General features: G+C 40.2%; 1 protein-coding gene across 4 annotated transcripts; it reads left to right on the top strand.

Annotated features, from left to right (window-relative positions):
* Positions 1-920: 920 nt before the first annotated feature.
* On the top strand, positions 921-13,894 carry ccny (cyclin Y). Of its 4 annotated transcripts, XM_088283299.1 has the most exons (12): positions 921-1,617; positions 8,080-8,154; positions 9,115-9,135; positions 9,807-9,841; positions 10,013-10,036; positions 10,300-10,400; positions 10,480-10,515; positions 10,702-10,759; positions 10,940-11,059; positions 11,256-11,422; positions 12,325-12,487; positions 12,566-13,894. In XM_088283299.1, the coding sequence occupies exons 1-12, from the start codon at positions 1,464-1,466 to the stop codon at positions 12,680-12,682; spliced, it is 1,071 nt and encodes a 356-aa protein (XP_088139425.1). In that variant the 5' UTR covers positions 921-1,463; the 3' UTR covers positions 12,683-13,894. The 4 variants fall into 4 exon arrangements, with proteins under 4 accessions (XP_088139425.1, XP_088139426.1, XP_088139427.1 ...); XM_088283300.1 differs by lacking the exon at positions 9,115-9,135 and having other exon boundaries at positions 922-1,617; XM_088283301.1 differs by lacking the exon at positions 10,013-10,036 and having other exon boundaries at positions 922-1,617.
* The last annotated feature ends 126 nt before the right edge of the window (positions 13,895-14,020 follow it).

Here is a 14,020-nt window from a genome sequence, read left to right as displayed (position 1 = left end):
GTTGACAATAAACGAGGAAGAACAGTCGAAGCGGCGATGTCAAGGGATCAAAGGGAGTACTGTAGTTCGACCTAGACCTCTTCTCGATTGGAGGAACTAGATAGTGAGCTGCGTTAGCGTGTCCGCCATGTTGAATGTGTCAGTGAATTGACTGAACTTTGTAAAGCGACATCCTGCAAAAGTGCACAAAATTAATGTCCCACCCTCCAGTCACGTATTCACGCACACTCACACTCCAAATATATATGGAAATAGATTGAGTCGAAAAACGTTGGTGATAACACGCGCACACGCACAGACTCGCATGCACCAGCAGAAGCACAAATACGTTTTGTGAATTGAAAAATAATAGAACATTTAGCATGATTCGTAGCAGTGTTTATTCATTATATATTTAGGTATTGGATAAACATTAAACCAACACGTATTTTTCCAATGTTTCCATGAGTATTCGCAGCTGTAATGTTAATGGAAATTTGAATATTTAATCTGTGTCTACAATAGCCATGATCTGAAATGTGCAGAATATGTGATATTTGGGTTTTGTGGATGAGTATGAGTGTTTACAATTTTGATCATGTGCTTTTAATAGTCCGTGATTTATATCAAGCTTAATGGCAATTACTAACTGGAGACAGATAGGTACAGTTTTTGACTTCCCACTGCTCTCTCCGGGTTTTAACTTTGGAAAACAAATTGCATGCGAAATGCAAGCTAAGATACTATTAAAAATCTAATTAGTAAACTTTTTTAATTGAAAAAAAACCCTCATTTGTTTCACATCGGAAACGAACCACGAGGTCCGTAAATTCTAATTCAATTCAAAACGAGTGAAAGAAAGAAAATCTCATTTGGTCACATTCAACATGGCGGCGTTGTTAACGTACGATTTCGCACCAATGCTGTTTCTCCGTATGTTTGATGTATATAGGGCAGAAGGGGAAACATCCCCGATGCATATGAGAGCAACATGGTAGCAGAGGAAGCTACTGATGTGCACATATCGGCTACAATGTAGCACCAATATTTGTCGAACGAGCAAAAGTGTCATGTGTTGCTCCTGGCTGGGTCGCAAGTGCGTAATAAAATGATTTGGTGAGAGGGGAAAAAAGGAGAGGACGCTCAGTCTGGAATAACAAGACGAAGGGAGTCGTCAGAAGAGAAAGCTAAGTGTGTTTCATGGAGGAACATAATCTGCCTTCTCCTGAAGGTTTGGAAAGGGTTGCTTCTCTCCTCTCTTATTTTAATTTAACGTTTCAGCAGCATTTAAATGCCTCGGAGCCATCGGCTAAGCGTATCATAGGCCGAGGAAAGGGCGTGTAACGCGAGCGGATAACGGGGCCAGTTTGTAGTTTGTCTCTTCGGATTACCGCCCTGCACTGCCTTGCCTTTTCCTCTTTCTCCTACCAGAAAAACAACTAAAAGTTGTGTCCAAGGACTCGAATTAATTAACTAATCTAACCATGGGGAATACACCCTCTTGCTGCGTGGCGTCGAGCCCCAAACACCGGCGGAATAACCACTCCAGACTGGAGCCCTATCGGCCAGAGCCGGAGCTGAGCAGGGAGGATACGGGCTGCAACCTCCAGCACATCAGCGACAGAGAAAATTTGGATGGTAAGCATGTTAATATGCCTTCGATGTTCCTTGTACAGTCTTAAGTTTGCAACTCGTACTTGCAACATTTGTGCAAAGGACCCACCCACTCGTTGCATTGGATTTCTTCTAATGGCCCAATTGCGTGCAAGTCTCCACAACTGGTAGCAACATGAAGGGAATGTCCAGATTGGCTTTGCAATTAACATTACGACGACGCCCTGTTCATTGGATACGTTCTGTTGTTTTATTTTGACATGTTCTTATAGTTTTAAAACTGACACATGCAGCAAAGTAGTGGTAAACATTGTATATTTAAGCGCCAACATTTTCAACCAAATCAGACAGTTTGGACTTGCAAAATTATACTAGCTTAACTCATTCGCCACCATTGACGGATATAGACGTACTTTCATTTTACCTGGGCTGGCAGTGAATGAGTTAATGCTAACATACATGGGGAATATCACAGATGGGTTAAAGGAAATTACTCGGGTAATTATAAACATTCACTGTATACTGTAAGGGAACAATAACTGTGAGCGAAGTAAATTGTAAATGTCCCCCCTTATACAAATCAGAAGAAGCTAATTTTGCTATCATAGCGACTCAATCCGGTACGAAGTGGCACACAGCAATGTTCCTGGATCTTAAAAGTATCCCTTACATTATTGTGACTTATTATCCTGACAGTTAAATTTTTTCCCATGTTCCTACAGTTGAGAATGGAGCAGGAATTTAATCACAGATGTGTAACCTGCCTGTTTGACAGTGAGAAAATGAAAGGAAATACAGAACACATCATCCCCTCGTCTTGTTTTATGGAATGTACAGCTTTTTGAAAACCCTTTGCGTAATTTGCAAGAACATGCCCTAAGGATGCTCAGATTTATTGCACAACACTAATTTCCTCTCAAATGCAGCCCAAACTTAGACCCAAAATGAGTCTTCGCTTTTATTTTGTTTGTTAGAATGCCACAACAAATACTGGTGGTTGAAGTTAGAACTTCTGTAGCCTCAAGGAAAACCAAAGCTTTGGAAAATAACATTTACAGCTTTTTAAATTCTGCATTCATTTATACATGAATTTTTTTTCATATTGTTACACCTGTTGAAAATATGTCACTTGAACCCCTTGCTCAATTACATTCCAGCTGTGCTTAAAAAACATGCATAACTCATTTTATATATATTTAAAAAAAAAAAATTAGTGACCTTCTGGTCCCCTTTTCGACTGACCACGGCCAGGGACACATTTACACATTTTTTTTGACTGATGGCCTTTAAAGGATTGATATTATGGTGCTAATAGTCCATCAACCATTTTTATACCACTGGGCCCTTGTAGTCGAGGGTTGTCCCACCCCTCGAGATTGTCAAGCAGAAATGAAAGGCGTGATCCAATTGACACGTTCTCAGGTCCGCCGCATACTGAGCGACACGGCGAAAATGTCGAAACTGTCGCTCAGTGTGCGTGGTTCTGCCACTAATTTTCATCAGTTGGCCACAAATTTTGCTGCAATAAAAATGTGAATCCCAATGTCACCGCTGTACAGAAGCGGTGGGCAATTAATTTTCCAGAAGAGCGCAGTTATTTTCCAATTTAATTTCAATGCATTTATTAAAGCAGGACATTGACACGTTTTAATAAGCTAATGCTTGTTTTTATTTAAATAATATCCTGAATTGAGCATTATTAATATAAATTTTAATTCTACGTCCAGTCGCCTAGAGTGAATGATTGAGTTGCAGTCTTGTATTTTTCCTTCATCGTTTTTTGGTGACACAATGTTCTAATAATGATATAACCGTCTCGGAGGTCCGTCTTCGCTCTAATGGTTGTGATGTAATTTGCCTCTAAATAGAATTGTGCCTTCTGTGGTAGATGTCTTTATTAGATAGGAGAACCCATGTTTTTTCACAAGTCTTGGATACGAGGTAATTCCCCTCAAGGCTCCGGATTTAACCTAAATCCTGAGCAACTATTGAGACCGTTTTTTTCTGTATTTCGTCCGTATTTCAGGCTTTTGGGAAATGTGCAATTGTGTATAGGAATATATTTGACGTGTTAAATAGTTGCAGACTTCTTATAGGGCACATTTATGTTCACAGTTGGAATGGTAATGTGGTTGCAGACACACTTATGCTTGTAGAAAAAGTAAATGTTGGACCAGAGAATAGATGGCGAAGTCAAATGTAAGTCATTACACAACAAAAAAGTACCGCACAAGGAACGAGAGAAGTAAACCCCAACACAAATATTTTTTCTTTGTATTACTTTATCACTTGGTTCCTTGTCTGGTTCTTCTTCTTCTTCAAAAAAAAACTTGATTCACCCTTTTGTAATTTTTTTTATTGATGTTCTTTATACTTAACTACATAAAATCCTTTTTTTTTATCCTCTTTGGATCATTTGGTTTGAATTCATGATGTTTTGTTGTCAGAGTTTATGTTTTGAAAAATTGGTGTTAAATTTAGCATTTTGGAGGTGAAAACAACATTTATTAGCATAAACACACGCACACGCAAATTTACCAAAACTTGGAGAATATGAACCAAACCGATTCAAATGTGAAAAGCCTCCATTCATAATTGTTATGTTTAAAAATGAATTGCATACCAAGAGCAGCACAGTAATCTCATGGGTCGAATCCTGACAGCGATTTTTATTTTATATTTTTTTTATTTTGTGGCTTTTTTCTTCCTTTTGAGTCGCGTATTCCTTTCCACATTCCAACTATGGTCTGTGTGAGTTTGTGTGCGCTGTTGCGACGAGCATGTGACGGAAAAAGAAAGTCATTCATGAAAACTGCTGACACCCGTGACGCTCGCAACATGTTCGCTCATCCCAAGTGCGTTTTAGTAGTGGTCCTCACTATAAATCAGCCTGCTGCAAACCGGATTTGCCCAAGCAGTCGTCCTCTGTCTATATTTTCCCGTGGTTCCACATTTCTAATTCATCCTAATTTTAACTATTTGTCTTGCTAAAAGTCAGCTACTACATAGGCTCCAAATTATTGTTGACAACTAAAAGTCCTCCGTTTTTTTTTTTATCTCAAGAATAGAGATGTGATGGAAGAGAATCACGTCTCACCGAGCGGATGTTAGTCAAGGTTGACATCTGTAAATGAGCTATGGCCTCCAGGCGCTGACATTCCTCTCTGTCGTTATGGCGCTGAAGTTAATTTGTGGGACGCACACATGAACATATTGACGAGGCTTGCTAGCAGTCTAATTGAAATCTGGGCATGGATTATTTATGCCTGGTTGATGAGCCTGGGGAGTCTCCGAAGTATGAGTTCCAGACAGGTTGACCTACATGTCCAATATATGTGGGAGAGTTTATTTATTTATTTGTTTGCATTCATAAATGCCTTTCAAGAATACTACATATATATATTAAATATAATCACACTCATCATGATCACTGTACTCTCACTTGAAACTTTTTCCACTTTTGTAATGGATTACAGCCGTTGGTTTCTTAGGAATGCTGCGTTCATGCCACTGCCACGGCAATTGCGGGAAAACATCTGTTGCCAAAGGTCGCTTGCAGTTGTGAAAAGCTTAAGAGCACAGTCACAACACGACATAAGCATTGTATTAATCATTCTTGGTCTCTTGAAAGATACTATAAAAATGCAAGTTTTCTACATTTTAATGACGAGCCGATAAAGTTGAAGGCGGTGGAATGCACAGGCACACCTTAATTGACTGTCTTGGATTGCCCAAGTGTAAACAAGATTTATAATTGGATAATCAAAAGGTAAAAGTAGCAATTTTAATCTGGCAACGTTAAGACTGCTGTAACTTTGTCATTTTTTTTAAGGAAAATATATTATTATATATTATTTTAAAGGGAGCTGAGTGTAGAATTTTAATGCTCTCTCTGTCTCTGTCTCGCTAACTCTCTCTCAGTTAGCATTTTTCTGACCCATGAGGACCAATTTGCGTGGTCTGGATGAACCATGTAAATGGGATTGATTATCGTCATGAATGTCCTATCATCGATTTGTTTATTCTTTTATACTCCAATCCATCTCTGTCCTCTATCATTTCACAGCGAGCGATTTTTACCCAGCTGTGGCTGTAGTTCTTTTTTTTTTTCATTTAAATAAATATATGCATGTTCATTGCCATCAGTGGATTCCTTGCTTGGTCGTGTTCTCTTGGGTGTTTCTAATGTCTTTTTGTAAAGCAAGTACAACTTGCTGTTTAACCTCGGTTTATTTTTCCCCCCATTAGCCAAACCGTTTACATTATGCCGTTCACTCTCCACTGACTTTTGTTCCTAATCAGAAAGGTGTCCATTAGCTCTTCTACACTGCTGGTGTTTGTTTTTTCAGCACTGCTATTATGCATGACAGTGTCACTATCATATCAGGCTCACCAGCAATTAGGAGAGCGAATCAGGGGGGCGAGGCAGATTTAAAGACAGCAAAAGCCTTTGAATGTCCTCCCTCCACCATCTGAGTCGTCTCAAGCCGGCGTTGCCTAGTTACAGCAAGAAGATGTGGTGATGAGAGGGGAGTGAAAGAAGGAGGGCGGGTTTGTGACTCTGTTGGGTGCAGAGCAAATGACTACCATCTACTGATGGAGTCTTCAACCCCGACACGTTTTTAGCAGTGAGCCTTCTGTAATTCCTCCACTCTTTGCATGCAATAAACATGCATGCTTTCATTTGCAGCAACCATTTTATGCATTGTCACAATGAAATAGGACCTACTTCACATAGCCAAACTACTTAAAAAGGAAATGTGTTACTTATACACCCCAATACCTCTTTCTGATATTCACATTTATGCCCGATTTAAGATGCTTAGCTACACAGTGGATATGGGTGGTTCTCAGAAAGTGTCGTACAGCAGTGTGACATGAGAGCCCAGAAATAAACTTGTTCAAAACCAGGTTAAAATGATTTGAATCAAACCTTGCTGCTGAATAAATATTGGTCTTACCCCTTTGTTCGCAAGAGATAGTTAATTGTCGTGGTACTCAATCGTTTCATGTCGGAGCGCTTGGTACCTGAGCACCAAGCACTGCACACTCAAATTAAAATCAATAAATAAAATAAAATAATAATAATGATAATTAACAGTTTTCTGTCATTACCTTCATACAAAGATATTCAGTAGGAAAAAAATGGTACAAAACGAACCTAGCGTTACTTTAGAGACGCGATAATTACCGTATAATGATCAATATTTGCGTTTCAAAATACACAATGCCTATAGCTGAATTGTGCGCCGTTAAATTTAGATGGACCGGACCTATATCAGCAAATTTGGTTGTGTGGCACGTTCCTCTCAAATCTCACCGATGAAAAATGTTTTATTGTTATTTTTTTTTGGTATTTTTGCAATGCATTTCTCATCATTTGTGTCGTTTCCACTTCTGATCTTCAATTGTCATTGGATACCATTTAGACACTCTTGAATTACAGTTTCTATTCAAACAATATGTTCTCACCACTCCAGAACTTCATATCCTCTCCGGTTCCTGAAACGCAGGAAGTTAAATGCTTTAAGCTCACCCCAAGTGGGATGTTGGGAGAAAAACTGGCACGACTGGAGCTCCACCAAAGGTCACTGACACCACTGTCTGTGAATAGTCCATTTCCTGTCTGAAATAACGCCACCATTGATTTGCAATTTCAGTCCAATGTTTCAGTTTTTCGTGACTGACTTGCTCCATTAATCCCCGTCCCTCCCAACAGTTGTGAGCATCATTTAACCCTCTTTTAGTGCTTTACTGCCTCTTCCCACACACAACATAATGTGTACACACACCACCTCCTACATTAGTGCGGTTCGCTCTGTGTGCACGCATGCGTGCGTCCTTTGAGGCTCTTCAAGTGGCTCTCTAATAGAAAAAAGATGGCAGTTCAAAAGGGTTGCGCACAATCGCTATTGCTTGGATGTATAACCTGTCATGTACCCGAAGAGGCTGTGTGATCTTGGATATATGCTACGGTTATTGTTAGCATTATGAACGCAAACTTTTGTATTGCCCCGCGTGTTTCGCGAACGCCGAAGAGGAAGGACTCCTCCTTTTCAGGCAAAAAAAACTGTTTAAAATCCGTGAGTCAATCTGGTGGCTCTCTTTTTCACCATTTTATCCGCTTTTTCTTGTCTCGTGCACCCTTACACTCCCTCATCTCCTTCCGACCTTCTAGTGTGTCTGACCTTTCCTGTTTCACTGACATCATCCGAGAAACCAGGAAGCTGTTTACAATGAGTTGCTTGCACGCCGTTCGACTGTTGTTGGGTGTTTTCCACAACCTTTGTGGATCGGAGGAAGTCCAATACCCTCATTGTTTCCCGCTGTGCCTATCTTGAACTGGTGGTCGATATTAATTCTCAAAGCTTAACTTGAACATATTTACAAGAAGAAATTTGGAACCCTTTGCAACTCTTTGTTCATTTTAAGGTGAAGAATGCTTTGAAAGAGAGGCCAGACTGACGTGTCGTCTTCTGTTTTCAGATCTGCCGATGGAGTATAATCCCTCGGACCATCCTCGAGCCAGCACCATCTTCCTTAGCAAATCCCAGACCGATGGTTAGTTTTGCTACATGAGTGACACACATTTTTCTTGACTTAACTTTTTTTTTGCCTCTATTTCAATCCTAATCATTGAGGTTTGTCTATCTTTAGAAAATAATTCATATAGAGCTATTTTTAGAAAAGACCCGTGAGATACTCATGTTGTCTTTGTCCTAGTACCCGCTAGGACCATTTTATTTTTTATCTGTATTTTTTTTTTTTAGGACAATGCACGTTAATCCATTTTCATGTCGCTCCTTCCCTCCTCCGTGCGTAACTGCTCACACCTCCCCTCTCTGCCTGCTGAAAAGGAGAATTAACGTCAGGGGTGGTTCGTTTACTCAACTCTGCAAGCAGTCAATCATATTGTGCAATGCTAAAACTCCCCCCACCTTTACCAGTATTAGCGGTTATTGAAACACTTTTTAAAACCACGGCAAAGCGTCAAACCGGTAATCGGCTATTGCCTAATACACTTGCGCATAAATTCACACATATATATACACGCTTTACAATTTGACGTATAGTATGGAATCAGACCAAAGTGCAAATTCATCTTGTTTTTTTTCTTCCACAATGAAGCGTGATCATCTTGAATAGCTGTGGTTAGTGGCGGAAATCTCCCCCGAAATGTGATGGAGTTCTTTTTCGACTAAATTCAGGAGAGACATAATCTGCTTAATGCGATTATGAAAGGCTTAATATTGTTCCATTTGCACACGCTGTAGAAAAGCTTGTCTGCCTGAAGAATTTCAAGTCTCTTTTGATGCAATGCTCTTTTATCGCCGTCATCAATTTGTAGTCGCAAATTCTCCTGTTTCCTAAACATAATTTTAAATAAGAAAAAAAAAAATACATTGAGACAGGCCTGAAACAAGAATCTTAACTGATTTTAAAAATGTAATTGTAAATTTTCTCACTGACGTTTCGCGACTGTTACGATCTGGCGACAATTTTGGGCTTTTGTTTTTACAGTTGCTGTGCTCAACAAGCGAGGTAAGGGCGCAACTGTGTCTGTACACAAACGACAGGTGGCGTCGTGCTCACTTTGTGCTCGTAATGCAACATGTCGCTGTTTTTTTTTTTTTTTTTTTTGGGATGGCGTGGCTTTGCAGTCAATTTCAGTGTCTGTGTTTTGTAACCGTGTGCATGTTTGGTCTATGAGATGTTCTCTTGTGAAGCGATAACACAAAAATATGTTTTGGTCACTACTGCTCTTTTGCACGAGAAAATCAAAGGTGAAATCATGTAGAGGAAAAGCAAAGATTTTATTAATTTCACTCATTTCGGAAGCGCAGTCGTGTTCTTAGCGCTCAGTGGATTGAAATGATGGAGGAAAGAATGAGTGAGCCGCTGTCTCCCTCTAGAAAAAAACCCAATACATTTATTTTAATCTAATTCAAACTATAAGTAAAAACGTTTATTTTGCACTAAAGTTTTCATTATCACCAAAGATAGTTATTTTCCTATGTAAAGTTCTATTTCATCTAATAAGACAGCATGCATTTTTTTTTATATTTATTGTAGTGTTGATTTCTACATACTGTACTAACATTTATTTAAAAAAAAAAAAAAGGCTTCAGAAAGCCTGGATCAATGCTGACACCTGTCGGCTAAACGGTGGTACTTTTGGGATATGTTAACTTGGTCCATATCTTTCCTTTCAGTTCGAGAAAAGAGGAAGAGCCTTTACATCAATCATGTGAGTATAATGGAAAAAAAAAAAAGTTTGGACACTTTTAATTGTCCACTCAAAACGTGGATCATGACTTTCACTCTGAAATAATAATAATTAGCAGGTACATGTTGCTAAAGTTTGTGATTTATAGAGTTCGCAACTCTTAGGGTAATTGCTGTCTCTTGTTTTTGCAAGTTTACACACATTTCGGAGAGCAAGGTAAAAATAAAAAAAAAAGTCCAAAGCGATGTCCATTATCCATTGTGTTGTTATGTCTCCATTTTTCACGCGACACATCCTCAGTGTGTCAATTTGGTGTCATTCCATTGCCATCAAGAATTCCATCGCCTCTAAAATTATATATTTTCAAATCCTCCATACTTGTTGTCATCTCATATTTTTACTGGTCCAAAAAGACAAAAATGAAGAGTTACTAATGAACTTACGCTTTTCCTTTTTTTTTGTTTTTGCATCCACTCCAGCATCATTCAGGCCCGGTGAGAAGAAAGTACAGCTCATGTTCTACCATCTTCCTTGACGACAGCACTGTCAGTCAACCCAACCTCAAATACACCATTAAATGGTAAATACTTTTTTTTTTTTTAAACAGTGTGCATTTCATACCTTGGTTGTTAATGATCTTTGATTTTGTGTTTTACCAGTGTAGCCCTTGCAATATTCTATCACATAAGGAACAGGTAAGAATATATTTGCACCGATTGGTAATTTTGCCTCTTTTCTTTAAAGTCGCACACACACAATTTTGATCAAATCGGTATTGAAGTTAAGAAGGCAAAAGTAAAAAAAAAAAAATTTAAATTTAAAAAAAGGGGATCTTGCAAACGTTAAATGCAGTTTGATGTTCCTCCTGTCTATTTTTCCAGAGAGGTCGACGGAAGAATGTTGTTAGACATATTCGATGAGAAGCTGCATCCGTTGTCGGTGAGTAAAGTATTTATATTATATGCAAGCTGTTAAATAGTTTTGGAGGCCGTCCAATAATTCCATCTGGGGGAAAAAAAAAATAAGTCACATGCAAAGTTGTTTTCACGGCACAACATTAATTCAAACATTTACCGAACCACTCCGCCTGTTGCTCTGTGCATCATCTCGCCACTGCAGAAGTCTGAAGTTCCTCCTGACTACGATAAGCACGACCCTGAGCAAAAACAGATTTATCGCTTCGTAAGGACGCTGTTCAGCGCCGCACAGCTCACAGCCGAATGTGCCATCGTCACATTGGTGAGTGCGCGTGCTGTAATTGTGGATATGTTGCAGTGTTGGAGGGAGTTTCTGGATAGCGCTGCTCCTTCCTGTTGTTTTTCTAAGAGACAGGGGCTCAAGTAGCCAGAAAATGCAATTTTGTTTGTGGCTGAAAAAAAAAAATTGCTTAAAGACTATGCGATAATCAAAATGTTTCTTTATCTTTCCCCAAAAGGTGTATTTGGAGAGGCTCCTAACCTATGCTGAGATTGACATTTGTCCTGCCAACTGGAAGCGTATTGTTTTAGGTGCCATCCTTCTGGCTTCTAAAGTTTGGGACGACCAGGCGGTGTGGAATGTTGACTACTGCCAAATTCTCAAGGATATCACTGTGGAGGACATGTGAGTTGTATGAAAACATTTGACTTCATCATTTATTTACTTCTCTTTCGAAAGTGGCACTCAAATTGCTTTACTGTAATTCATAGTTGAATATTGAAAATCTAAGTGAGGCGCTGGCTTGACTTCAAGTTTTGAAATGGATGCTGGCCGTTGCACTCTCAGCACAAAAAAATGCCGATCAAAGAAAAATCAAGAAATACTCGAGTGGAAGCAAGACAAGCACCTTGAGGACCAGCTCATATGCTGACCTGTGTTTCATATCTGTCGTTATTGGCGGGAATTTTGTCCGTGTATATTCTGAAATGGAACACGGATACCGTAACATGTTGCTCCTGCTTGACCTCTGACCCCTGCTGTATTCGCGCTCATCTCCACCGCTCGCTCTCTGATCCTGTCCTTGGCCTCATAAATCCCTCAGCCTGTTTGGGCAGTCCGCCTGAGAGATGAGCCAGACGTGCGTGTGTGCGTGTGTGTGTGTGTGTGTGTGTGTGTGTGCATCTCTACTGCTTTCTCACATAGCGCATAAGAGTGACTGAGCATTTCAGCACAGATTTCCTTGGGAGATCCATTTGCAATCCTTAAAAGCCCAAATATACGGACACAACCGGATCCTGCCTCACCTGGCCTTGTAAAATAAATACACACAGACCAGAATAGCTGGTATGATTGCCACAGTTCGAATTGTTAGGCAGAGTTTGGTTGTCAGTGAGGCTAAATTTAGCGTGTGTGTTGCTGTCCGCCTGTAAATGAGTGTGGGCGGCAAATAAAGTTCCTGAAAAATAGAACTTGAATGGACGGAACGGAAGAGAAGCAAATGGACGTGGTTGTTTGAAGTCAAGTCGCAGATTTAATAAGCGATCCGGTGTGTATTTCTACTCACGGGTTCACTTGATCCACACCAGGAACGAGTTGGAGCGGCAGTTTCTGGAGCTGCTGCAATTCAACATCAACGTGCCGTCCAGTGTCTACGCCAAGTATTACTTTGACCTTCGTTCTCTGGCAGAGGCAAACAACCTCAGCTTTCCTCTAGAGGCCCTCAGCAGAGACAAGGCGCAGAAACTTGAGGTGAGGATTTGGTACAAGTGTGCCCCGTCTTCACCATTGCATCATTTTTTTTATTTTTAATTCGTTTTTGACCTCCAGGCTATATCCAGGTTGTGCGATGACAAATACAAGGACCTGAAGAAGCTAGCGAAGAAGCGGTCAGTGAGTGCCGACAACCTGTCAGTTGTGCGGTGGTGCCCAGCCATCATTTCCTAACGATGGCCAACAGCGGCACTGAGAAAAATGTGGAACCTACCTGGTTAGCAGGCAAGCTAGGCGGGCGGCTGTCCTGTGGATATGCGTGTCTGTCTGCCGGATGAGACACACAAAACCCAATGTGGCACTTTGACAAAGCGAGATTGCACCTCTCTTGTTGTAAATAACACTGCACTGAACCGGAACAAGCTGAGCGGAACCGAACTGGCGTGCGCGTGCAACAAAATGAAGGAGTTGAAATGTGACGCGGGACCATCGACGTCGGCAAGAAAATGACAAGATAAAGTCGCAGCATGGCTACATTCCTCTCATTTCCAACCACTTCCTGTTTGTTTTTGAGAGCTCATAGTTGAAAATTCTCAATCTCTTCCAGTTTTCCTGTTTGTGTTTCTGCTCATTCCTATTTCAACATGACACAACTCTGTGTACATTCCATTCTGCATATCAGCACCTCGCTCTTGATTTATGTATTTTACACAGTGTTGATTTAGCGGACAGCCTTCCACCTGGCATTCCTGCTTTGTGAGCCAACAGTGTCAAAGAAAAATCAGTGTTAAACTTCCAGATGACACTTTGGCAGGACTGGTGAAACCGAAACGCTTCTTCTGAGTGGCTCGTCCAACTCAGACGTTGACTCCAAGCAATATTCATGCATTGCCTCTTCATTGCAATCGGGTAGAATGAAGCATGCATGCTTGAGGGGGAGGGGGGGGGGACTCTGGCATCCACTTCTCAGTCCAATCTTCAAAGGTCATGTTGTACTTTTGTACTTTCTTCACTGCCATTGTCCTGACCTGTGGTGCCTGTAAGAACCAACTTCAACCCCTGACCACTGATGAAAAGAACAAGTAACTAACAAATAACTTTTTATCTCCAGTATAATTTTGTATGGGTCTTCCTGTTATTTACTAAGCAGCACAAGTGAACACTCTGTATTCAGAAGCGACTAAGAAACTCTTCAGGGTAGTTTGGCGTTCTGGAGACGAGCTGAATGACATTATTACATGTGATAATTAACACTGTTCACACACAGATTGTATACGTTTTGCTAAGTTGTCTCTGTATAGTGTACATAACCGTGCCAGTGTGCAACATCTGCGGTTGTACTGTTAGAATATTTATATTAGATCCGTTTCTACTGTACATGAGGTGGACAGCAATTGTGACAAATCATTCAAAGAATCTGAGGTATAAAGATTTAAATGGGAGTTACCTTCACCGACTTTTGTCTCGTTTGTCATGTTATGGAACGCAACGTAAATTTTTGTTTTCAGTGTAAATGTAATCGCACGTAATCGCTAATTTGAAAAATAAATCTCCACACATATTTATATATAT

The sequence above is a fragment of the Idiotropiscis lumnitzeri genome, chromosome 19 (genome assembly GCF_059441095.1).
Source record: "Idiotropiscis lumnitzeri isolate Australia: NSW breed Sydney's pygmy pipehorse chromosome 19, RoL_Ilum_1.0, whole genome shotgun sequence".
NCBI lineage: Eukaryota > Metazoa > Chordata > Actinopteri > Syngnathiformes > Syngnathidae > Idiotropiscis > Idiotropiscis lumnitzeri.
This window is presented reverse-complemented; position numbering and strand designations above follow the sequence as displayed.

Excerpts from the sequence above, each read along its gene's own strand:
- ccny (XM_088283299.1), top strand. The coding sequence starts at position 1,464 with ATGGGGAATACACCCTCTTGCTGCGTGGCGTCGAGCCCCAAACACCGG. Across the intron at positions 8,155-9,114 it reads TAGCAAATCCCAGACCGATG|TTGCTGTGCTCAACAAGCGA; the intron begins GTTAGTTTTGCT and ends TTGTTTTTACAG. Across the intron at positions 11,423-12,324 it reads GATATCACTGTGGAGGACAT|GAACGAGTTGGAGCGGCAGT; the intron begins GTGAGTTGTATG and ends GATCCACACCAG.